The sequence below is a fragment of the Aythya ferina genome (assembly GCF_964211825.1).
Source record: "Aythya ferina genome assembly, chromosome: 3".
Classification (NCBI taxonomy): Eukaryota; Metazoa; Chordata; class Aves; order Anseriformes; family Anatidae; genus Aythya; species Aythya ferina.
This window is the reverse complement of record NC_140298.1, coordinates 6,317,645-6,342,471: the sequence shown is the minus strand read 5'-3', so window position 1 is coordinate 6,342,471 and position 24,827 is coordinate 6,317,645. Positions and strand designations below refer to the sequence as shown.

General features: G+C 44.1%; 1 protein-coding gene across 3 annotated transcripts; it reads right to left on the bottom strand.

Moving 5' to 3' along the window:
* Positions 1–3,939: 3,939 nt before the first annotated feature.
* LOC311434506 (prokineticin receptor 2) lies at positions 3,940–14,179 on the bottom strand. Of its 3 annotated transcripts, XM_084514710.1 has the most exons (4): positions 13,802–14,060; positions 12,441–13,397; positions 10,251–10,925; positions 3,940–6,261 (listed from the first exon to the last, which is right to left on the bottom strand). In XM_084514710.1, exons 3-4 carry the CDS (start codon positions 10,745–10,747, stop codon positions 5,565–5,567), a joined length of 1,194 nt encoding a protein of 397 aa, XP_084370836.1. In that variant the 5' UTR covers positions 10,748–10,925; positions 12,441–13,397; positions 13,802–14,060; the 3' UTR covers positions 3,940–5,564. The 3 variants fall into 3 exon arrangements, 2 of the variants coding, with proteins under 2 accessions (XP_084370836.1, XP_084370837.1); XM_084514711.1 differs by lacking the exon at positions 12,441–13,397; XR_014691542.1 differs by lacking the exon at positions 3,940–6,261 and having other exon boundaries at positions 10,918–10,954; positions 13,802–14,179.
* Between the last annotated feature and the right edge of the window lie 10,648 nt (positions 14,180–24,827).

The following is a 24,827-nucleotide window of genomic DNA, read 5'->3' as shown; positions in this document are numbered from 1 at the left end:
TGGGAGCAGCATTAAAGCTGAGCGCCTGAATAGGTTGGTTCTCAGGGAAATTTCACGTCCTAACTATGTTTGGACATGAAATATCCTATCTCTGGAAAATTTCGTGTCCACCTAAACATCCCAGCCAGGGCTCTTTAGGCCATCTTCCTTTGGTAGAGGGACAATGGCTGCAGTTTCTGTTCCAGCTATTGCTTTATTGAAATACTTGCTTGTTTTTTTCTCAGTGCTTGTTGCTGACAGTAGTTGTTATTTTCCTCTGTTAACTTTCAGGGTTCACCACTTTGGTTTCTAGTTACAGCTGGTTTTTTTTCTTTTTTTTTTTTTTTTTTTAACCTATTTATTCACAGACCCAGTGTGAAGGAGCAGAGTCTGGATTTTACTTTTGTTATTCCTCAAGTTGCTGCTGCAGAATGATGTGAGCCTGTGTTTGCTGGATAACTCTGCTGCCCACAGCCCTCACACCCATCACCTGCAAGCTGTGCTACAGGGAGACAGCTGAACAAGAATCAGCCACAATAGCACCACATCTTTGCCTTTCCAACTAAAAATTGGAGTGAGCCACAAAGGAAGCAAGGTTGTGTGTGTTTTATTCACAGCATGTTCCATCTAAACTCTCCTGACAGCTCCCAGAAGGATGCAGCACCCCAGTCCCCTTGGCACATCCCACAGCTCCTGCTGCAGCCCTCACTGCTGCTGTGCCACTGGAGCTGCTTCTCCTCCATCGCAGATGCTGCCTTCCTCCCAGCTTGAGCTTTTCTTTCTCTCTGTAAATGTGGCTCAGGCAAGCAGAGCCCCAGGCAGGTGCAGGCCCTTCCCAGTGAGATGTGATCCTGCAGGGAAGGGCACCAAGCAGCAGGGAAACCCAGCCTGACAGGGAAACAAGGGAGTACCACTAGGCAGTCGCACTGCCCAGTGAGTGGAGTGGATACAAAAAAGCTTTTGTTTTTGTTTATGTTTTTTTTTTTTTTCTTTTTTTTTCTTTTTTCTCCACACACAGCTCACTTTAAGGAGCATGGGTCTGCCCTGCTCCCTCACTGCTCTGCTCAGACCAGGATCTGCCTGCTCCCACCCCAAGGGAGCCACTTGGGTCAGGGTCTGTCCCTTTTGCATGCTTCTGCCCTGACAGGAAATTTTTTGATGTCTTTAAGGGCTCCTTTTAAGTGCAGCTCTGGGTGGCAGGCCAGCCCTGCTCAACGGAGGGGGCCAGACCCTGTCACCCCCTAGACCAAATGGATTGTGTGGGGACAATAAAGTGCCATGGTGTTTTTGCTCCCATGTGAGGTCCTTGGGCTTGCTGCCTTTGGCTCTCAGTTGCTGCAGCTCAGTTTGGGAGCAGGCATTCGTCCCTGAAAGTGAATCCTGTGCCCAGTTTTGGGGGATTTGGAGTTGGTGCAGACATGGGCTAAAGGCAATGCAACTGCTTGGCTGCTTGGTGAGGGAGCAGGGGACTGCTGCCATTCCCTGTTGGGAGGGCTGTGTCGTTCAGGGTATGCTGGTCACAACACATTCAGTCAAAGGCAAAGCACAGCTTTTCTTCCTGCCCCATCCAGTGGTTGAAGCTGAAACACTGCTGTGCTGCTGGGAAAACACCAGTGTCAACACACGACAGTGCTGTCACCCCAACACCTAAATCCCCAGCAAGTGTAGGAGAAGCTGCTGCTTTAGTGCTCTTTGCAGGCGAGGCATGGGAACGCCAGCCAGGCCAGAAGAGCTTCTCAGCTGAGCAGTGACACAGAGGAGGCTGCTCTTCCCCTCAGCTCTAGGAGCTGGGGTGATTAAGGAGACACTGGGGAGGCAAGGACAATATTAAGGAGGTATTGGGGAGGCATTGGGGAGGCAAGGACAATCCCCAGACAAGGACTGTATATCTCGAAACAAGACACTGGAACTCATGATAATGAAGCGGCAGACGGACAGAGAAACAAATGTAAGGACTATAAATCTCAAAACTGGACATTGGAATTCATTATAAAGATACAACAAATGGAAGAATTAGCAACAACCAGCTCTTGCAATTAAGAAACCTGCCAACTCAGCAGATTCCTGGCCAGGACTCGGGGTCTTCCTCCCAAAGACCACTGCCCACGTCCCAAAGGCCCCTGCCCACAATTCTTGGGAGGCTCTACGCAGGCGCAAGGTGCCCAAAGGCTAATTAGCATGAGAAGTGAGGGAAGGCAGGGATAGGTAGTGAATATGTATAGGCGCTTGTAGAATATTGATAGATTGGTTGTATAAATTCAAGACTGCTTTCCGCTTTGGGTATGCACGATAGGCGGAGAGATCCCCCATGCATCCAGTGCTGCAATAAAGAATATACCACTTAAAGGAGTTTCGGCTTTGATCTTTGAGTCAGGGGGATGGCAGAAGCAGGTGCAGAACTGAGCTATCTTGCTGAATTTCTGCTTATGTTTCCCCAAGATGGGATATGCTACAAGGAAGATAAAACCCTGCTTTGCGTCCTTTATCTTGTAGCCTTCCCTGAGCGCACAGCCCTTGGTCCAGACTCCCTCAGGACTGAAGCCTTCTCAGCCCAAGCAGGACCTCCGGGTTTGGGCACACCAGGCCAGCAAAATGAGAAGACTCCAGTTTGCTTTTGCTGAAAGCACCACCTTACTGGGCCACAGGTATGTCAGGAAAATGGGGCTCAAGGGGCGCCAGCAACCTTTTCTTGGTAATGACTGCAGGGAAACCAAGGCGCTAAGAATAACTGGTGTCACTTGCTGAGCATCACTGGAAGAGGAGAGAAGCTGAGGCAGAGAGCTGCCTCACACGGAGGAGTTCCTGCCCTGCAGCCCTGCAGGAGTCTACTGAGGCACAGTGCTGGTGGTTTATCACTTAGGGGCTTGGAGGAGCCTAGTCAGCATGGTACGGAAGGGTTTATTGTCTAGCAACCACAGAAGAATCTAGTCTTGCACTGCCCTGGAAGAGTTGATGCCAGGCACCACTTGGAGGAGTTACTGCTCTGCACCCTGGAGTAGTTTTAGTCTTGTGTGTAGAGCAGACTGTTCCCTCTTACCCTAGGGGAAACACTGCCTTTTGTCCTGGAGAAGTTAACGGCTGCTACCCTTGAAAAAAAATATTGCAGTGCATGCAATTAGTGTTTGGCCTTTGAGGAATCAATTCTTGCATGTCCCTGAGGAGTTATTGCTGAACACCCATGAAGGACTTTTTTCCATCACAGCCCATGAGGAGTCTATCACCTCAAGGCCCTGGAGGATGCTTTTGAGAGTTTCCCTTTGGAATTTGGGGAATTTCCTCTTGTGGGGCAACAGAGCACTCACAGCGATTTCCAAAATGTTAAAGCAACCTTTCTCCCCCTAGTGTTTGCTTGGCATTATATTATTTGGTGGGTGTTGTGCTTTTTGTGATAACTCCACCTGTGGTGAACTCCCAGATGTGGAAAATTGTTGGTTGTGTGGCTCTGCTCCCCTGAGAAGAGTCCAGGAAAAATAGGAGGAAAAATATCAGGACTCTAATAACAGGTAGTATTGCTAGCTGCCCCCCAAATAGCTACTACAGTTTTCAGAAGATAAATGTGGGCAGATAGTTTCAGGAGAAACCATGAGATTTCAGGAGAAATCCCAACATTAAGGCTCTCAATGGTGTAATACTGCAGGTCTCTGGTCCTTGTGATTCCTTTGGCAGGGTGGGAAATGAGTGGATTTAGTACTTTTCCCTAAAAAAGTCATTTAAAAGAATGATTTCAGTAATGGCTTTCCCGAAGAGAGGAAATTATGTCTCCAACATTCATTTTTTAAGAGCAGCTAATGACGAGAGGAGTTGAGCGCTTTAATGGATTTGAATATCCTTTTGCCATTAAATTTAATTGGTCAGCCTGGCCGTTTTTCTTTAGCAGAAATTGGATAATTTGTGTTAGTCAGTATGGTAGAAAAACGATGGCAAAGGGAAAAACACAGAAAATAATTCAGAAAGCTGATACCGACCGTGTGTTTACTGTTTTATTATCAGGGTTTGCTGCTCACTTAATATTCACAAGTAGACAAATTATTTACAAAAGCCATTTACTCCAAAAGTAGGTGATGCCACATACTTTAAAACAGGAAGCATTTGTCATCACAATAGAAAAGACTTGATTTCAGTACACAAAAGTCCATGATACTTTGTGTGTCGTTCAAATGAGTATGCCTTACTGCTGCTGTCACCATTTTTTTCACAATTCCCAGTTAAGAAACACTCATTCTGGAGCTGCACCAAATGAGAACAGTAAAAGTGGCATTGTGGGAGGCAATGCAGAACTCGCCTTGCGTCGTTGCCTTACATTTGACCAGACAATTTGCTACTCGGCTCAAGCAGCGACCAGCTTGCTAAAACCTAGAGTCTGTCTCCATTGCTTGCAGGACAGATCATCTCCAGATCTTTGTATTATTTTGGCTCTACTTGCACTTTATTTTGAAGGTGTGCACAGACCTGGTGAGATCTCTAGGAGTGGATTTTTCCCACCAACCTGCTCTTCTTTTATCTGTGTCCCACTGAAGAGCAGGACAAGTCCCATGAGCACAAACTGAAATGCCTGAAATTCCATCTGAGCATAAGAAAACCCTTTCACTGTGAGCGCTGTTGAACACCGGCAGCAGTTGCCCAGCAGGGCAGTGAAGTCTCCATCCTTGGAGTCAGTTAAAGCTCGATGGGACACAATCCCAGGCAACCTGCTGTGACTGACCCTGCTGGAGCAGGGGGTGGCCCGGGCGATCTGGAGGTGTTGTCCACCACCTCTGCGACTCAGTCTGCGATTCCACGATGTGCTCAGTGACCTGTGGCAGCAGAAGCTGGCCGTAAGGTGCCTGCAGGTGAGAGAAGGGAACCAGTCCCTGTTACAATCCATAGCTGTGCCGTTGCAAATACAGAATAAACAGAGTAACACTACAGAAAACTACAGGGCAGAATGCTGATAACAGATTCTTAAACCGGGTATCACATGAAGAGGCTTGAGGTTTTTGCTAGACTGCGAAGCAGTATTTAGCTTTGTAGGGAGTGTGCCTTTTGTAAGAGCATGCTACGCACTGGACAACAGAAAGCTGGTGGTCTGCAGACTGTGAGGAGCTTCTTTGTGAGAGGTAAACTGAGAGGGTGAAGAGGGATGTGAAGCAAAATTGGCTTTCTTTGCCATCCTCCCTGTGCGTTGCTGAGCAGAAGGAAAAGGACACCGAGCAGCTTAAGGGTAGGTTGATAAGCTCAAGAGAGTACAAGATTTCTATTAGGAAGAAACAAAGAGACATCATGGCTAGGGGCGGCAGTCAACTCTTCTGTCTCTGTAATATGTTTTAATGCATTCATAGACTTCTTTGTTCTCCTTAAGTTTTAAATGGCTCTAAAACGAGTGCCTACATCCCAAATTTACAGATGGGTAAACTGACGCACAGCATCAGTCTGGATTGTGGGATTATGCAGCAGTCCAGTAGAAGGGTTCTGGTGGAAACCCACAGTGAGCTGTTTCTTCAGGCCTCTCACCAGCGGTGGGTATTCCCACAGAAGAGAGAGGAGCTTCCTTTTTCCCTTTTCCTGCCCCCCCTCCAAAATATATGAGACTTGAAACTGCCTAAAACTTATTTCAGTTTTATGCAGTCTACCTCCTCTGTGACTGGCATTGCACTTGTTCTGAGGTCGAAATCTGTGCTAGATTTACTTCCATTGTATGTTGATCTCCATCTGAGCAACATGATCTTCTTGAAGTACTTCATGGTATTATTTTTTACAGTTACAAAACACATTGTGTTTATCATGCTGTTACTCATGGCGATGCATTCAACTATGTAAAAAGCAGTAAGGTAATGCTTCTCTTTCACAAAGATTGTGGGGAAAAAGTCACGGACGATGGTGAAGCCATAGAAGGGGGCCCAGCAGAGAACATAAGCAGTCAGGATGCACATCAGTACCATTACAGTCTTTCTTCTGCATCGAAGCCTCTTCCTGATCTGTTCTGTCTGAAATCCTGGTACAGTTTTAAACCAAAGCTCTCGAGAGATCCTGGCATAACATAAGGTCATCGTAATCACAGGTGCAACAAATTCGATGCCAAAGATGAAGAGGAAGTAGGATTTGTAGTATATCTGCTGGTCAACTGGCCAAATTTGACCACAGAAAATTTTCTCCTGATTTTTTACTATAAATAATACAGTTTCAGTAGCAAAGTATGCAGACGGGATAGCTACAAGTATGGAGACGATCCAGACCAAGGCAATCAGGATGGTTGCTGTTTGGTAATTCATGCGTGGTTTCAGTGGGTGAACAATGGCCAGATATCTAGAACAGACAAATACATTCAAAGTGAAGCCTGGAAACACTGTTAATCAGAGCACGCTTCAAAAAACAAGTGGACAGAATTAGGCAGAAGGAAATGCTGTGATTGTTAGACTGACATATTTGTTTCTAAGAGTTAAGAACAAAGTTGTCCAAAGTAGCAGTCTAGAACTGAGATCCTAAACCTGGACCCAAGTTCTGGAGAAAGTGGGTGAGGAGTCTGTTTAGACAGTGAGTACGTGGCAATCTGAAAACGTGAGTGTACATTTGGGTGTCTGAGGGTGGTTTTAAGAAATCAGTCTTAAACTCCCATCTACTAATGAAATCAAACTGAGAAAAAGATGTAATTTAATATCACAAACCTTTCTTTTTTTAACAGGGATCACAGGTACAGAAGTTGTGGATAGACTAGAAGAGAAAGGGAGGGAATACTCCTATTACTGACAAATACATTTGCAGGAGGTAACACGATGTGCAGGTGGTGGTGTATCCGGGATGTGCCATGATATAGCAGCTCAAAATACTTCAGTGGACAGCACGTGGACAGGTCAGAGTTTAAAACATGCATTAATATCCACCTAGTCAGGTGCAGATAAAAGAACAGATATGTAGAAGAAGAATGTTTTGCCTAGACATGTTTTGCCTATTTGAATAACTTTTGTTTTTAAACATACACAAGTGTTTTTATTATTTTCTTTGTTAATCCATGGGGTGAAGAGTTGAAGCTGATACTAATAATGGTTACAGCTGAATATGCTTTCAAGCCACCAACAAAGGACTATGTATCCATTTTCTGCTCATGAAAATTTTTGTTTAGGTTGCTGGAGGTGACTATAACTAATTAATCTTAAATATACTGTGTTAGGTAATATGCCACCCTGGACAAGTCAGGTTAGGTGTTTGCAATCCTTATGGCTGTAAAGCTGCAAGAGGCACTGTGGTGTTTCATGAGGAAGTATGGAGAAGTGGAAGCACATTGCATGATCAATCAAGGACTCAATTCATTTTAAAAAGGGCTAGGACCGAATGTCATTCACTCTGTTGTTTTTTTCGTTTATTTTTGTCTAGTTAGATTTGGGAGGATATTTTTTTTAAAAGAAGCTGTAGATGTAAGAAGAGCTCATATTAGAGTGCTGCCTCTACCCCAGAAAGATTAGGATGCTTCTGTGAAGAGGAGTTTTTTATCAGAGAAACTCCAGAGCTCTCCGTGTGATTGTGTTTGACACAAAGGACTGTTTCAAACAGTGGCATTACTCATTCAGTCAGAGGCTTTTCTATCTGTATATATCCTACACATAGATAGCATCCACAGGATGTACTTATTCTAAAATAAAATGGAAAATCAGTGGAGCTTTTCACAAGCCAGATCTTGGAAGCAGATAAATCGTTCATTACTTTTAATACTGCAGGCTAGATGTCAAGGGACAGTAGACTTATTCAGCCTCATTGTGGAGCTGATAAATGAGTATTTTTAGATAGGGTCCTGGGGAAAGAAGGTGCTGGGATAATGTATGTGTATGTAGTTATAAGTATGCACATCAGCTCAGCAGAAGGTTTGGCTGGATGAGGTAAATCTCTGCAGTAGCGTCAGGAGGGAGCTTTTGTGGTGGCTTTCCTGGCTGTCATTGCTTACCACACTTTGGGTGTCACTGCAGAGTAGTGCTGGAGCACACAAACTGGACTTAGATGAAACTGCCCTAAAGATGTGCTTCAAGAATGTCCCTAAAACATACCAAGTGCCCATGAGCATTCATTCCAGGGGACCCAGCTAAAATTAACCCCCCCATAATATTTACAGCATGGGCATTGGGCCCTTAGCACAAGTTCTTGCTCTTCAGAGCCTCTCCTTTCACACTGCACTATTTTTTAAATATGTGTAATTCCTATCTGTTTTGTGCAAACAGACATCCAGAAAGGTGAGAGAGAGTCCTACCTGAGGCAAGTCCTACAGGGCAGGATTACTCTCTCTATGCAGGCAAACCTTTTAAAATGACCTAAATAGGGTAAAAGTTTCAATAGTTAGCTACCCACATGACACAACCAACATGGAATGGTTGGTTGTGAAATGAATCAGCTTTTCTCACTGTTTACAAATTCAAAAGCTTACACGTAACAGGCAATAAAACCAAAACAATGTGTTCTTACAACAAACTTCAGTGATTAATCATTTCCAGGGTTATTTTTAAAGATGTGTGGGGAGATATGCTAGAAATCTTCCAATTTCCTAGCAGGCAAAAGGGCTCAATGACTTGTATTACTTCATCAACCTGGGAAGCAGTAGAAGGCCTTTTAAAAAGAAATTCAGAAGCTGTAAAAGATATGTAACAGGAAATGGTAATGTGTAAATGACAGTGTTTAGAAACTTAAGCTGAGTCCCCCAGGCTGTGTAAAGGTTGTTGTGTTAGACACTGATTAAGGAATTTTTTCATAGGAGCTGGTTCTCCTTTCCCACACACAAGGCAAAACATCTCTTAATGGAGATGTTCCATGGAGTCTTTCCAGAGATTTTTGTTGACCTCGATGAAAACTGAATCAGCTGTGCATGAGCTATATAACCACCAGCAGGGTTAAACTGGTCCTGAGTTGTCTTTTGGGTCAGGTGCTAAAAACACTCACTCTAGTTGAGTGAGGCAACACTCAACTAGAATATAAAATGGCATGTAAGAGAAAATGAAGAAGGGTGTGTGTGTGTGTAAATGCTATTAAGGTAAACAGTCTAAAGTTCTTAAATGAATCATACAGCGTGTATTTGATGAGGATATATGGAGATGTGTATTATGTTCATACACAAAAGATGACTTATTTCTGTAAACAGTTTGCTCTGCGGGGCTCTGGTTTTCTGTGAATTTGTCATGTCAGACTTGTGTCAGCAAGAAGCTGATCCTCCGTGCTTGAGTCTGCCAGGGTCCACAGTGCACAGAGCTAAGAGAACAGAAGTTGTAAGAAACAATACAATTAAATGACATTGTTAAAATTCCTGGAGTGAGAGGCAAGCATAGAAATATCCCAGGACTGCAGCTCAAAGCAGGTAGTGCAGGGTAGCTTTGTGTTCTGCTCACCCCATTATGAAGGCTATAAGAAAACCTCTGTGAGACTGCATTGGTGTAGCACGTTATCATTTTCTGGATGCTGCAAGCATCACTGTTTCATCATTAGCATGGGTTCTGTAAATGGCATTCGGATGTTTCCTGGCTCATTGCTCTGCCATCCTCAGAGAGGCGTGTAAAGAGAGAGGAGCGTGTTATAATGGAGACGTGTCCTGGTCACAGGCACTGAGTATGTGCTACTGTGTTGGAGCATCCAGCGAAGACATCAGTACTATCAAATGGTTAATTTAGCCATTGTTGGGTTTGCTCAGTAGGGCATGACAGAGAACAATAATCCTATTTGGCAAGCTAGATAGAAGTCCTATCTTTTATTCTCTTTCACACCAAAACAAAAGCTGGGAAAAATACCTTACAGGGAGAAGAACATGTCCTGTAAGGCAGTAACCCTGTTAGGAAACTTAGCTGCTAAATTCTATATTCACCAGTCAACTATTTCTCTCCCTGAAGAGGTGAGACTGAGAAAGAAAAGCTGCGTAGCCCGGTAGTAAAGTTTCCCTAGAGATACACAGTTCAGTCAGGATTATATACTGCTGATGAACACCTTCCTCTCTGGACTACTAACTGTTTCTGATTCCTCTTTCTCCTCTTTCCTAAACTTCCTCCTACCACTGAGTCAGGTATATTTTTATGGAAAAGAATTGCTTTAATAAATGGTCATTCTTTCCACCTGAAAAGTTCCATCGGGAAATTTCCACTGAGCTTTCTCCGGGACAATCTCATGACCACATGTGAGTAAGTTGCTATGAAACGAGATAGCCAGGTCTGCGTGGTACCTACCTTGACATCAGCACATCCTACAGAACAGCCGAGCTTGTTAAAAACCTAGGAAACGGGATGGGTAATGTCAGAAGCCATCTCCTTGTGCAGCCATAGCACCCCACTTACCTGTCAACAGCTATAGCCAGGAGAGCATTGGTAGAAACGTAGAGGGAGACGGTGCGTAGGTAGTTGACTGAGGCGCAGAGGACGTGGCCATGCTCCCAGGACAGCTGCCGTACCACATAGTAGTCCATCTCAAAGGGGCAGCACACGATCGCAACAATAAAGTCGGAGATGGCCAGGTTGGCAATCAGCAGGTTGGTGAGGTTCCTCAGCTTCTTGTAGCGGGCAAGGGCCGCGATGAAGATGAAGTTGCCGATGCCACAGACCAGCATGATGCCAACGAGAGCCACCCCGATCACAATCTTGGCTGCGAAGAAGGTGCGTGTTTTGGTCATGTCGTCTTCGCTGTCCAGGGGCAGGTCGTAATCGCTGTAACTGAAATTGAAAGGGAAGGAGAAATTTCTCAAGGAGGTTAAGCCCCCATCGTGGAGATTGTAGATTGCAGCAAAGTTGAGGTTGATGGTAGCATTTGGGTTATGTTCATCTTGCTCCATGGCCATGTTTGTCTTCTTCTGACACGTGGCTTGGCTGGCCCTTGGTTTGGGGTTAGAAATACCCAGGGTGTTGGGGCACAGCAGTGGCAGGCAAGAGACCTCATCCAAAGTTTTCTTGTGAGCAGTGAGTCACCTTGTCTTTGTCCCCAAGAGACTATAGAGCAACAGCATCATTTATCTCTGTCTGTGGGAACAAAAGGAGTAAAACATTTCCTGAGAGGAAATTACAGCAAAAATACTGTGCTTGGGGGAAAGTAATATCCACCTGATTGCCCTGCGGCTCTGTCGCTGGCTGCGCACAGTGGGAAGAAATACACTGTGAAAGGATGCTTCAATTATCGTAAAATCCCTAGAGTTGCATAATACACTGCTTGTTACACCCGGCCGTCTTATTTACCCAACAATGAAATGCTGTTTTCAGCACAGAGTGACATGACAGTACAGCAAAAGAGTACAATCCTCTTCAAACTTCTGCCAGCCTTCAAGCCCATGGTGCTGTCATCCCTGTGCAAGGTAAAAAAACCCTAAAAGGAGAAGACACCTCAGTTTGTTGGGAAGCATCCGATGTCTCTCTTGGGCAAGGTCTTTGCTTTATGTTACATGTCTCAGTCAGGACAATGTGATAGACAAGAAAAAAAAGAGAACTGATGTCCTGGCTTATAAATACATTTCTTAATTAAGTGAGAGTTGCCAAGATCCAAGAAAAGAGCAAAGCCAGCACTTCTTTTCTTTTTTTGGCAGCTGTAAATTGAGTAGAGGTCCCAGATTTTCAGCCAGCATAATCTATTACTGCTTCTCTCAAAGCAGTGGAGTCTGGCCAATTTGCACGGACAAGACTTTGTCCCATGAACCTGCTCTTAGGGCTGTGCCGTGAACACAAACCTGCTGTTCACAGGAACGGCAGTTCGGACAGGTTCTTCAGGTGAAAGGGAGAATCTTCCTCAAGCAAGACAAAAGTGCCTTGGATTTCTGAAGACAGGGAGGAATAGGCTTCCCCTTTTGTACCGGCAATTGTTCCAAACATTAAAAACGGATTTATTTTCTGCACAGAGGAAAAAAAATCTAATCTACTCCCTAATTTTTCCTCTATTCTGTATCAAATTGATGAGAGGTCTGTCTTCTCGCATCCTCCTGTGCTACATCTGGTAATCCTCCCACCAGACTCACAGATGTCAGGACAGTCCCATCCCATCCCCCAGGAGAGAATTGGGGGGATTACTGCTTTTTCTGCATTACAGCAGTAAGTCTTCAGGTCAGACACTCCTGAGCAATGCCCACCGTGGCTACAAAGGACAGTCTGTACAATTGTGCTGCTTCCTTCCCTAGAACCACCCTCAGCCCCTGGTGTACCAAAGCTTAATAAATTTCTGAGAAAAACTCTGGTTCTGTCCAACTTCTGTCTCCACATTGCTTTTCAAGCTGAGAGTTGCAGAACAACAGCATAACAGAAAGCCAAAGCCTGATACTAAATAACAGTTCAAACAATTAACTGTTTTATAAGACATCCCCAAAATGCCTGGAAATGTGAATGTTCATTGAAGAGAGGTGTTAAGCAATTACTTGGACACAAAATCAGTATGTTGGTCAAAACAAAGAGCAGTATCTGTTTCAGACAGGTTTCTCTGCAAAACACCAGGAAAGATCTTTAAAATAAATAAAAATAACCACCCACAAAGTGACAACACCATCAGCTAACTACCTGCAGTTGCTCTCATCCTCTTCGAGGTGTCTGGCACCCTGGGTATAGCCTCCTGGTTCCTCCCTTGCAAATACGCTGCTGTCACTGGAGCTGAGGAAGGATTACTACAGAAGCAGCCAGAGGACTTCTCTGAATGATCATTTCTCTCCCAAGCAGGTCTGCCCTGTAGCTCAGGGGGAGGATAGCTCCGCTGCCTCTGTGTATGCATCTAAAGCCTTTTCTCAGTGGGAGGCACCTTGAAGCTGTCCGTGCATTTCTAATTTTAAAGAGGCAGTACAGTGCAGAGACAATACAGCACAGCTCCCCTCACCCTTTTTTTCCCCCTCACTTTAACCCCCCGGCATGCTTGAATTGCAGAGCATCTTTGTTACCAAATCTGAGCATGGAAGGTGTAAAAACCAGGTCTGCATTTGCTCTTTGAGTTGTGTCTGTGCTGGGCAGCAGCTACATCTACCTGCTGTGAAAGAGAAGCAGCATACAGAGCTTCTTCCCAGGGTGGAAGAAGGGTGAGCCCCTTTCCCAGGGACCTTTCTCTGTGCATCTCTCCCCAGCTATTGTCCTTAGGGCTGCTGCTGTGGCAGCTTCAGCAGAAGGAGGGTCAAACATTGAACAGCCATAAATCAGAGGACCTCTGACACCTTCCCTTGCCCTCTAAGGGAATTAGAGTGGAAAAGTGGCAATGATGCCCCAAGGACTTTGCATCCTTGTTGCTCTGAAGTGCCCACACTCTGGGAAGCAGTCCTCTCGCTTTCCAGTTCTCCAGGGAAGAGATTCACAATCCCTTCCAGAAAAGGCAGCGCACAGCAGATCTCTTGTCCTCTTCTGTACCTCCGGTCGTGTTCACAGTAGCCGACGTTTTTCAAGGTGCGTAGCTGGGACACATTCCATAGTCCCCAGTGGATGAGACTGTAGAAAGTTGTAGGCAGCCAGGAAGAGTGCAGAAGGTTTGCATAGAACCTAAAATGTGATTTACAGTGCACACTCTTAAGACTCAGCTTCTGTGAGCTAGTGAGCACTTCTCTCTAGAAGAATTAAGTAAAGAAAGCTGTCTGCTAAGTACCTACAAATGTGAAATGTGTCTGGAATAAAAGAGCTGCTAATACATTTCTGCAGGACATTTCCAGAAAACCTGTGGAAGGCCACCTCCACTGTCCAGAGCCAGCTGACATCATTAAGAATTTCACATCAAATACTTCATTTGGCTTTGTTTTGAATCAGTGTAGTAGGTGAAAAGCCACTAAGATGTGGTTAACATACTAAAAGGGCACAGCCAAGTGAACAGAAGGGAAACTAGATAGTCTGTTGAATTCTGTTACAATACAATGTCCGAGTAAATAAAGGGAGAGACAAAATGAACATACCTTGTACATCAGAACCAGGTCTAAAGCATCTTTAAAATGGGCCACATAAGCCAGAAATGTCCCTTAAGAAAAGCTGGTACACTAAAAGGAGCTATGGGAAGCTTTACATTAGGAACACGCATGTTCTCTTTAAGACTTGGTTCAGCTGTCTCCCATTAAGTTATCTAGTGAGTCAATCAAGTAACATGATACCCAAATATTTATATTCCTTTAGGCCAAAACCTCAGCTGCTGTAGAACAGTCTGTCCCTGTTGACTCGAGGCAAGTTGTCACTGGAGCTCTGATAACTGCAGCCCCTCCAGATGTGCGCTTCAATGCCTGGTGCAGAGCCTCTGCACAGCTGTTCACCCGCCGTGCTCCAAATGGTTGTGCTCAGGCTGTTCCTTAGAAAATACTTGCAATGCTGTGAAACGATGTGAGTGGCATGTGCTGTGCAAGGTGGGGCTTTGTAGTTATTGCACGGGAAGCGCTGAACACACAGCGAAACCCCAGGTCCCGAGAGCTGCCCGTAAAGCCAGAGGGACAGACTGGAGGCTAAAAGCTGGCTTTGGGGCCTCAGTACCTGGCCTGGTTGCCTGCCCTGCCCCAGCAAGGCCTAGGGAGGGATTAAAGCCATGGGGCATATAGGGGAGGATTTCCCAGCTGCAGATGCAGTGCAAGAAGTCCCAAAGGCCACCTTCCCCAAACAGCAGGCTGGTGTAAATGTGCACAAGGAGCAGCTCCCCAGAGCTGCCTGTGCTGGCTGGGAATTTGTTGTCCCAGCGCTGCCGAGCCCAGGGGCTTTGTGGCCAACAGGTCTCCTCCTCGGAAAAGGGCACAGTTAGCTGTGCCTGCGAGCATTCCTTCCCCACAGCCCACACATGACCCCCATTTATCACTCAGTTACACTCTATTTATTGCATTGTTTTTCAACATCCCCATTATTTTGTAGAGCGCACGCAAGTCTGGCACTGGATTTCTGCATATGAGTAGGTTTCTCCTTCGTAGCTTTAACTGGGTGTTCCAGAAACTTCCCCCAGTGTCACAACATTTTAGCAGTGCATTTCCCGAGACCCCTGTTACAAGTCTGGCAAATTCGGTCTGAGAAACAAACAAACAAAAAGTTGATTCTGAAAATTATCATGTAAACAACTTACATTCCTGGGTTGGTTTGTTTGCTTTCATTAATATGTTCAGAGTTTGAATAGGGGAATTATTTGCAGGCTAAATGATGCAAAAAAGATGGCATTGCAAAGTACTTGTTTAAGGGCTTGCAAATAATGAATTTCTAAAACTAACATTTAGCCTGGTAACAGAGCTAAGGACTCTGGCCTTTTATTTTAAAACAGCAAATGCACCACCTATTGTCTAAATTTTCTAAATTGCTAAATAAATTGGACTTTGAGCTAGGTAATTAATCCTAGGGGACTTACATGAGCTTTGCATAAATTATAACTGGACTTTTACAGAGGTTGCTAATACAAATCAGTTGGTGAAATGCGACAGGAACCTGATCAAACAATAGCATCCTGCATCCCTGTGATGCTGTGGAAAAAAGAACAAAGGTTAGCAGCACACATGGGTTACCACTGGCAGTGCATCTTGGCTCAGAGTCCAAGCCAGGTGCTTAGATGTTCCTGGTGTACTGGTACGGTCAAGAGGTCACTAGACTTGCTTGCATAAGGAGTTGGGTATATTTTTCTAGTGTGTGAAAACGTGCTTCATGGTACCAGAGGAACATGACTTTGGGATGGAGTCTGCCAAAATGTGCACATGGGTAATCCTGTGCTCAGCTCTTTCGGTGTTCGACCTCATTAATGGGTTATATCAGCACGTTCCTTTCCTTCTACTACCTTTTTCTGCTTCCTTACTGAGCATACTGTGCTTCTCTTCCTCTGAACAGGGACAGAGCTGCTGAAGGAGCAGCAGAGCAAGTTGTCAACAGCCATACTGACACCCTGCGAAGACGGCTGTCACCGCTGTTGGAACAGCAGACACGGTGCTTTCATCCGAAAGGTCTTTTCCTTTCTGAGCTGCACAGGTTTCTAGGGACAGTGGCATTCAGGCAGATCTCACAGCCCAAGAGCACAAGGTTTAGCAGGGCTGCACAGAGGTTGCTCAATGCGCAAGGTGACCCAGGGGCAGTCAGCAGCTTTCTTCCATGTAGAAGTTCCTCTCTTTTTACTTATTTCTTTTTTTTCACTTTTTAGTTCTGTGTGTTTCCTGCTTCCATCATCCCTGTTCCTCATTTTGTGATCACATAAAGTGGTGCTTGTTCTGCTCAGCTCAGAGTGTTGATCTGTGAGAAGCACGGCCCCTGCTCTCCACAGCAGTCTATAAAAAATATAGATATAGATATAAGTAGTTTATGTTCCTAGCTGCTGCTGATCACCCCTTGCTGCAGAAGCCCATCTTACCTAAAATACAAATGGCAGGATCTGGGGCAGTGCAGGGAGCAACCTAGGGACTGTGCCAAGTTTTGACACAGCTGTGTTGTGGTGTGAATGGCCACAAAAAATGTCTCAGTCGTTAAGCATTCAACATTTGTTTAGTTATTAGATATTACATGTTCTTTTTTCCTTTTCTTCTGGGTGTGTTAGGGTTTATTTATGTTTTTTGTTTGTTTGTTCTTTTTTACTTTGGCCTGTGCCTGTTAAAACAAACCCTTCTTTTGATCAGAAAGCCATTTGCCTCTGGAAGGCAAATGTTGAGTGCTTTTCTCCCCAGATTTTGCCTAGACACACTCATAGCTTCGTGAAAACTGATGTCCCAGCTTTGGGCAGTGGTGGTATGCAGCAACGTATAGCCTTGCATAACAGCAAGGCAGAGGGTTCCTGAGGCTGTCTTTGCCTCTTACCAGCCAAATTTACCATCTTTGTTCTCTGCTAAGACTCTTCCCACTCCCAGTAGTCCCCATCTGCTCTGAGGGATTGCTTAATTTTAGACTAAGACTGTCAAACCCATTTCCAGAGATTCCTGGAAAGCCACGTCACTGCAAGTTCTGTTTGCTGTGTGACAGATGTACGAAAAAGCAAAGATCAGTACTTGGAAACTTCTTGCTAATTGGAGAAAAGGTCAATTTAGCCTCTTGAAACATTTTATTTTAGCATTGGCCTCCAGGGAATGTTAGTAAAATTACTTGGAATTTCTAGAAAAGTCTTTTCAAAGTCAAGAACTGGAGATTTTAACTGGAAATGGGAAATTTTCTACTGCTTCTGCCTTTATGCCCATTGTTCAAAAGAACAGTTATTAGGCTGGGCTTACAACTGCAGAAGACAATTTTCCTTTATCTCTAGCCATTGTTCTAACAGCTTTAGTATGAAATAATATATAGCTCATCTAGAATAACAGTTTGGAAGGGGTTCTCAGAACTATAATTTATACCACTGCTCCTGGGCATATACCCCTGCAATTTCTGACAGGGGCTTGCCTGGCCTGTTGTAGAAATTCTGTAATGCAGAGCTCGTGTCTTCTCTTGGGAGACTGTTAAAAGTTTGTTAGCTGCACCAGATGGAGCTTCAATGGTCCTGCTTTAAATTCTTCATTTTAATAGCTCTGATCCAGATCTAAGGTTTGCATTTGGCATCTTCTTCAAGAACTGGTTTACTTACACCCCGTATTCAGGAGCCCTCAGATTTCAAAACATCTAAAAGGAGCTTAATATGTCCTCTGTCTCAGTCAAGCTTGTCGCTCCTTCAGATTTTCAGAGATGGTCTTGTTTGGTTTGGATCTTTCTCAAAGATGCACTTAATGCATCTTTGCTTTCTGTGGGTGCTATGGGCTGCAGAATGTGTTTGGAAAGGAAGCAGCTTTTTAATCGATGTGTTTCAGTGGGAGATACACCCTTTGGAAAACCTACCGACTTCTTTGTAGGCCTAAGGGGGAGAGGTTGGATGCTGAATTTCTTAAAAAATTTAACCCTCATCCATTACAGCTACAGTCTTAGATTCAAGCTAAATTGTCACCACTTCCCTTTGTTGCTGCTTTCTCTGCTGACAAAGCCTTTTGAATTGTATTCTCTTCAGCATCTCCCTTTTTATGTGCCTTTTATTCAGTGAACATCACTTTCTTTTGCCACAGACAATATCCTGCCCCTTCGTTTCACCCCTTTTGAACATTGTGGTGGTTTTGCCATAGATATTTGTCACTGGCAGTTTGTCCTTTCACCCTGGATTTTCATGTCGGGCAGAATGATTCCAGGGACTCCCTTTGCAATTCCCATAGCCCCACTTTACCTAAAAGACACTCTCCTTTTCCTTATGTCTACAATCTCAGCATAAGCAGACACTTACAGACCAGAGCACGTTTCTGTGAAGCACTTTTACCTTTAGCAGCTTGCATCATGCAGTCTGGTTTATCTTATACATGTGCAGAGAGGGGCCCTTTCTGCTCCATGTCCCTGGCTTTGCCCCACAGCAAGCTACGAAGTATTTAAAGCTCATCCTTCAGTCTACTGGCTGAACCATATTTTGGTGCTATGTTAGAAAGCAATAGTTCTTTTTTTTTTCTCACAAGCTATTTGAGATTTAAATGGCCGTCAAGAGTTCAGTGTCAATCTGAGAAAGAGATTAACGTGCTGTGAAAGCCTTACCGCAGGTCACCTGTGCCGATTATTTCTGCATGCTCTTGAAATGAATTTGGGTCCAACAGAGTAGTGCCTAATGGCAGCTTCATTTGAAGCTGCTAAGAGCGTGAAACCACAATCTTGGTGTCAGGATGAATCACGGAAAGCTGCTATCATACCTTATTTCTGACTTGAAAAGGTTTTTATGGTTCTTCAGTGCGGTGTCACAACTGCAGGGTCAAATCAGCCTTCTACCCATAGCATTTCTGAAGTCGGAGAGTGGTGCTGGGGAAGCGATTACACTGACAGGAGATGAAAGCTATGCCTGTGCTTCCCAAACTCGCTGGAGATGAGGCAAGTCCATCGCAGGAGGTGCCTGGCCAGGTTTTGACATGACGGCTGTGCCCACGCCGCAGGCACTGCCTGCTGTGCGGGTGGCTGGGAGCGCGGCGGAGCAGGACGCGTGCTGCTGCCTGCCCGTGGCTCCTTGCCCGGGCAGGGGATGGGCCTTGGGGTCACAAGGAGGTGGGCACTGGTGGCTGGGCAAATTAGAGGCGACAGGAGGTGGGAAGGGGCTACAGCCATGAGGGAAGGGGCAGCCCCCAGTTCCAGGACTGCAAGTCCTTAAGGAGTGAAATGTAGGCGAAGTCTGGAGAAGTGGTAACGTCTTGTAAGGTACTCCACAGGGACTAGGGAGAATCACAGGGTAGCCAAACGGAGCCAGGAAAAACGGGCTGTTGAGCCAGAACTGCCATCTCAGCTCCACGGATTGATCAGCCAGAGTGTGATCTCTGGAAGTCTTTTAAAATGAAATACAGGTGTTCAGAGGCTGTCTGAGCACAGGCCTGGTGACTGGCCATACCAGAGTCAATCGTTAGGAGCTCACAGTGAGAAATAGCATCCCGTGGCATATAATGCACAGGGACCAGCGTAGTATAGGTAATGCTATTTGGGAATCAGAGCATAAGTTAGCTGCTGTGGGGTACCCTCTGGAGGAGTTGCTGCCTATGTGACTGTGGGGGGAGGCAGGGGAGATGAGCAGGTGACTCCAGTGATGTGTTACACCTTGCTCTGGGGCTGCAGCAGGACGGCCTGCTGCTGGGCAGCCTGCTCTTTGCCACAGTGCTCTTTCGAGCAAATTTTTATTTCAATGCAATTGGAATTTTAAGCCTGAAGTTTTCCCAGAAGAGACATTTAATATAAGCCCAGCTGGCCTTTTTAGATGAAATTATTTATTAATCAATTTTTTGTCATTAGCCACCAGGAGGCACACCTGTAAAATCACTTTAACTATATAAAAAATTCACAGTTTCGCAGTCTCATAATTTATGTAATTTTGCTGCAGGGAGTTCATTTTGAAGAGAAAAGGATGACAGATTGGATGTTTGAGCACCACTCCGAAGGTTTTTTTAAGTTAATTTTCCTTTCAAATTGACTAACCCTCTCTCAAATCATCACCAGATTTTTCTCTATCCAATCCCTTAAACATTTCCGTACCGCCAAAGGTTTCTGTCTTACCAATACAATATTCTGCCTTTTGTTGCTTTCAGAGATAACTCTGTTTTCCAGGTCTGTAGCTCCCTGTTGAACCTGACACAGCCTTTAGCCAGAGATAAATACAGTGAAAGAAAAATGTTGAGAAGTTGTCCCTTCCCCTCTGGACACAGGGACATAAAGCAGTGTTCTTTCTGCCAGGGCAAATGGATTTTCTTGAGCTTTCTGCATTGCTTTTTTGGGCAGAGGAACATTTTTTCTGCTTGTGTTTTTATTCTGTTTGGCTGATGGAGTTAAGAGGTCATTTGCTAAAACCCACGGGAAACTAGACCATGACTGAATTTACTTCAGCCCACTTAGTAGGGGAGGCACAGACATGATGGTGTGAAACACTGCGTGAAGGAGACCTTTGGGAGGCAAGGAGCCTACTTCTTTCCCCTCTAAGGACAAGCAGCCTCAAGTTACACCATGGATGTCAGAGGGGCAGTGCTCCCCAGGATAGCTCAACTGCCTCTTGTCTTCAGGGCATAATTTTTTTACAGTGAAACTTGGCATCCTCCAGCCCTGTCTCATGTGTGGATCTGACGAAAAAGATTAAGTCAGAAAATCTAACATCAGTCAGGTGGAAATGTGCCAGTCTGCTCCTGTGACATGAACGTTCCTCCTCAGATGCATTTGTACCAAGCATGGGAGAGCGTGGAGATGGCTGACGACACAGCAGCAGCAGAAAATCCTCTGCACCACTTCTTCTGAGTTGGGGCAACTTAGAGCAAAGCTGCTCTAAGGTAATTTCGATCATTTTAAGGGTCATTGTCTACGTGTTGAACCTTGGCATTGCTGGGCAAGGGTCAAACAAATTCCACAGATAAAATCACAGGCAACACAAGTTGTTGGTCATTAACAACACTTCTGTGCTTCATAAAGGTGAACTATCGAAAAAAAAGATCTAATCGGGAAAAGATTAAGAATTAATCAAAGGAACTGGATTGCCTGAAGTTGCTCAGGGGTGGTGAACCTCTTCTGAGGTCCTGCAGGCAGGGAAACAAGTTACTGCTGAGCTGGGTGGGGTGAAGGGAGGTGGAAGGGGGCTTTTATGTGCAAGTGTTCCGGGGATGCTCTGGTACCGTCATAAGTCTGGTGTAGTTATTTTATGTTATGAAATGATATATTTGAAGCCACATTGAAGCCCTCACTGCCCGTCAATGCCCATTTCATTCCTCTGCCAAAGGAAGAGACAAAACCTGTCTTTAAAAAATTGATGCAATTTAAAGCTTAAAGAAAAGGTATTTCAGCTCCTGCACGGCAAATAGAACACAATGGATTTCAAGAGTGAGTAAGATGTTCTCCGTGGGATTATGTTACCTAATGCATAAAGCTTAAAACCTCCAAGCCTTGAATTTCCCATAAGTTTTTACAAGTCGTCAGTGCTGGATCAAACATTGCTGTCTATCTCCCAAAAGGTCAAAATTTACTTAAATGTGAGGATGGCTCACAGTTCCTAAAATATCATTTCAGTGATTGTGGTGGAATTGGAATTAATAGAGCCTGTCAGGCTGCAATACAAATGGCTGAAAAATCTCATCCCTTCACCATTCATCAAACATTGAGCATGGATTTGCTGTGGTGCTGAATTCAGTATTCAGGTATTCATAACTTTTAAACATGGTTTTCTTTTTCTCCTTCTTCTAGTGGGTACAAATGAAGAATGAATGGGACAAGGCTTGTGTTTCACATTCCTCTCTTGTTCAGGCCAAGATTTCTCAGAGCAGCTGGTGATGTTGGTCACCTTGAGGGGATCAGTTCAAGGCAGGCAAAGGAGATGCACTTTGTAGCTCTAGCAATGTAGCCTCTGCTCTAAGCAGTGCTGTTTGAAAAAAGAAACAAAAGTCACATCTTTGAATTAAGCTCATAAAGTAGAGACAGCAGAAAATCACCCCAAAAATCACACACATGTTTGCAAATGTTGATTCCATTCCAGTATCAGGGCTTTGCAGGTGTTAATGGCTCTCAGTGGCCCTGACCAGGCTCACCTGGAGCCTCCACCTGCACCCCCTACACATGGCCCAAGAGCCCAGTCTCAACTCAACCCTGTGCCCATCTCCCTGTCTCACACCAGGCATGCTATAGCTGTGGCTGCCTCCTATTTCTTCTCTGTCCCCATCTCCTGGATGGGCCTTAATTTATGTTGTAGCTTTGCTTTTGGATTTATCTTGTGCTGTTTTGAATAGGCTTTGAGTTTTTGCCTGGCAAATCCCCCTTTGTTGAAACTATTGCTTTGAGAACTGTAGTTTGGAAATGCGGATTTCATTCTGACTTATCTGCAGGCTCAAGAAAGATTTGTGTACCTCTTAGTTTCAAAGCAATCTCTTGTGGTCTGTGTCCTGCTGTACGCTATGTCAGAAGCAAATGTGAATTTGCATGTATATGCTGCTTTTGGGAATGGCATTAAAATAGACAAGTGACAAAGTATTCTTACAGAAGAATTTGATGATTGGTAAGAAAGCAATATCCACAGTTATTTTTGAGATTAAGATTTAGTAATGTTTTTTTCTCATGTATAAGGAAGCTCAGTAAAACACATTTACTTGATGTTGCTGTAATTTGGCATGTAATTTTGCCACAAGGCAAAGATTCGTCCCAAATCAATTCAAAAAACTGCCCAAGAAAGAGAAAAAAATATACTAAAATATGTCACTGTATGTCTTGGTATATGAATCAAATCCCTGGCCAAGGGCAGGGAGCAGAGGTCGGATGTTAGCTCTGCTAGTAGTGTTAGAATGTAAAGGTCACAGAAATCGATGGAGGCTCCGTCAACATTGTATTTCTGATCATCTGCGGGCTCTCATAGGTGGAGCTTAGGAATAGAATTTAAGGAAGAAGTATTCTTGGCTTGGTTACTGGTAGCTGTGGTTGATTTGCTCGCTCCCTGGCTTTCCCACCTGTGAAATGAGAGGATAATGTCAGTGTCCTGTGCAAAATGTTTCAATACCTGAAGATGACAGGCACCATCCAAGACAGTCGTATTTTCATTTCTGTGAGATTTCTAGTATGGTTTAGTCCTATTAAGTCTGTTACATGTAATAAGTTTACATTCCCCTTGGAGAAAGGAACACATATTCTTCATTGTTTGCAAGTTCAGGGCATACTGTGTAACTGAGCCTGATAAATTTGTTTTTGGGTGGTAATAGCAGCAACAGTAATGTTCAACATTATATATTTGGGTTATGGTAAGGGATTTGTCCATGGCTGGTGGAGCAAAGTTAGGTAAGGCTGGATAAGTCTTGATCTGGTGTGGGCACAATTGGCCTGTGTTATCCTCAGGAAAGAACATTTGGCCTAGAAAGCAGTGGTTTAGGTGAAATGGGGTTATATTTGGCAGCACATAGAATTGGCTAGCATTTAAATATAGTTTTTGGATTGGTGGAATATAAGAAAGGGAGATATTGATTGCTGGACAAAATGCTGAATCAGACCACTGTTGACCAACATAGGAATCCATCTGCAAACTGCTGGATCAGCAAATTGCGGCTTGTGCTAGGAGCTAGCATTTAAATTGATTTAACATTTGTTTTCTAATAGCTAGGTACCACAGCAGCCAGAAATGTTTCATCACTTGTTTTTCTATAGTTATTTTGCCTGGGATAACAGCACACATTATTCTGTCCTGGAGATTGAATTTGCACAATTTGCAGTTGATTCTGTAACTTTTTGCTTTTTTAAGGACTATGGAAGGAAAATTTCAGAAGCTGTTTTCTTTAAGCACTGCACAGTCCAGAATTTCAAATTATGTTTTTTTTGTTTGTTTGTTTGTTTTTCTATTGAAATAGCTCTTTAAATAGATTTATTCACGGATGTGATGACTGGCCCCTGGAATCACTGTAAATACATTAGGAAGTAATGACAAGATACTTGCAGATGTAATGGTGTTCAGCCTCTGGAAATATGGTGAGTTGCTGAAATGCTGCGATACAAATGCCAAGGATTTGACAGTGTTTCTTGAACAAAGCCATTGAAGAAGACAGCAAGGATGTGAATTAGAAAGGAAAGGGATGAAGATTCAACAGAAGGACCTACAGATCTAGAATATTGTTCTGCTGTGCTACCCTCAATAGAAGGCGATTTTTCACATTTTTTACCCCCCAGAAATACTGGTCAGGAAAACAGCATTCTTCTAGTTTTCTGAAATATAGGAATTAAATTACTTTGATTGTCTGCAAAAGAGCTCTGATATAGAGGAATTTGGCTGCCAAGAGAACAAAAATCAGCCTCACGAGGAAAACAGAGCAAAACAAGCTAGTGGCTGGGGACAGATTCTGTTCTGAATTTTATACCTACTAATATTTTGCTCACCATCAGAAGCTGCCTTTCCAAAATGTCTTGCTGTGCCTTCATAATTCAGAGCTAAATTCACTGTTGGGCTTTCTTCTCCATTAGGGAAGGCGTATTCACAGGGAATTATTTATGTTTGGGGGGAGGAAATTAAAGAAGGTGTGTATCTTAATGTTAAACCTTACAGTCACTGAGCACCATTTTTACCATGAGAATAACTTAAGCTAAAAACAACTTTGGACTGTCAAGGGCTTCTGTCAGTTTGCGACTTCAGGGCTATTGCACCACAAACCAAATTACAGGTAATTGTAAAAGGCAAGCTTCATTAGAGCCAAGCAACCAAAAAGACAGAACAGACCAAAGAACGTCATCTGCTTCTGTTGGGATTCTGATTAACTTGTACATCTCTGGAGTATTGTTACAGATATTACGTTTTCACAATAGTCACTAGATGTAGCTAAAAACTCAACAGTTTATTAAGTCAAAAGCAATGTTCCATGAGGGCACTTCAGCTTTTGGCTGTGAGTAGTTTAATATGTTTGTTGCAGGGGCTCCCAAGGGTTTCATTCTTAGTGATACTATCAAAGTGATCTTGTGGTTGGTCCCTTTCCACTTGAGACCAGTTTTGCACCTTGTGGTAGGTCCCATCACACTCAGGGT

Excerpts from the sequence above, each read along its gene's own strand:
- LOC311434506 (XM_084514710.1), bottom strand. The coding sequence starts at position 10,747 with ATGGCCATGGAGCAAGATGAACATAACCCAAATGCTACCATCAACCTC. Across the intron at positions 6,262-10,250 it reads CTGGCTATAGCTGTTGACAG|ATATCTGGCCATTGTTCACC; the intron begins GTAAGTGGGGTG and ends TGTCTGTTCTAG.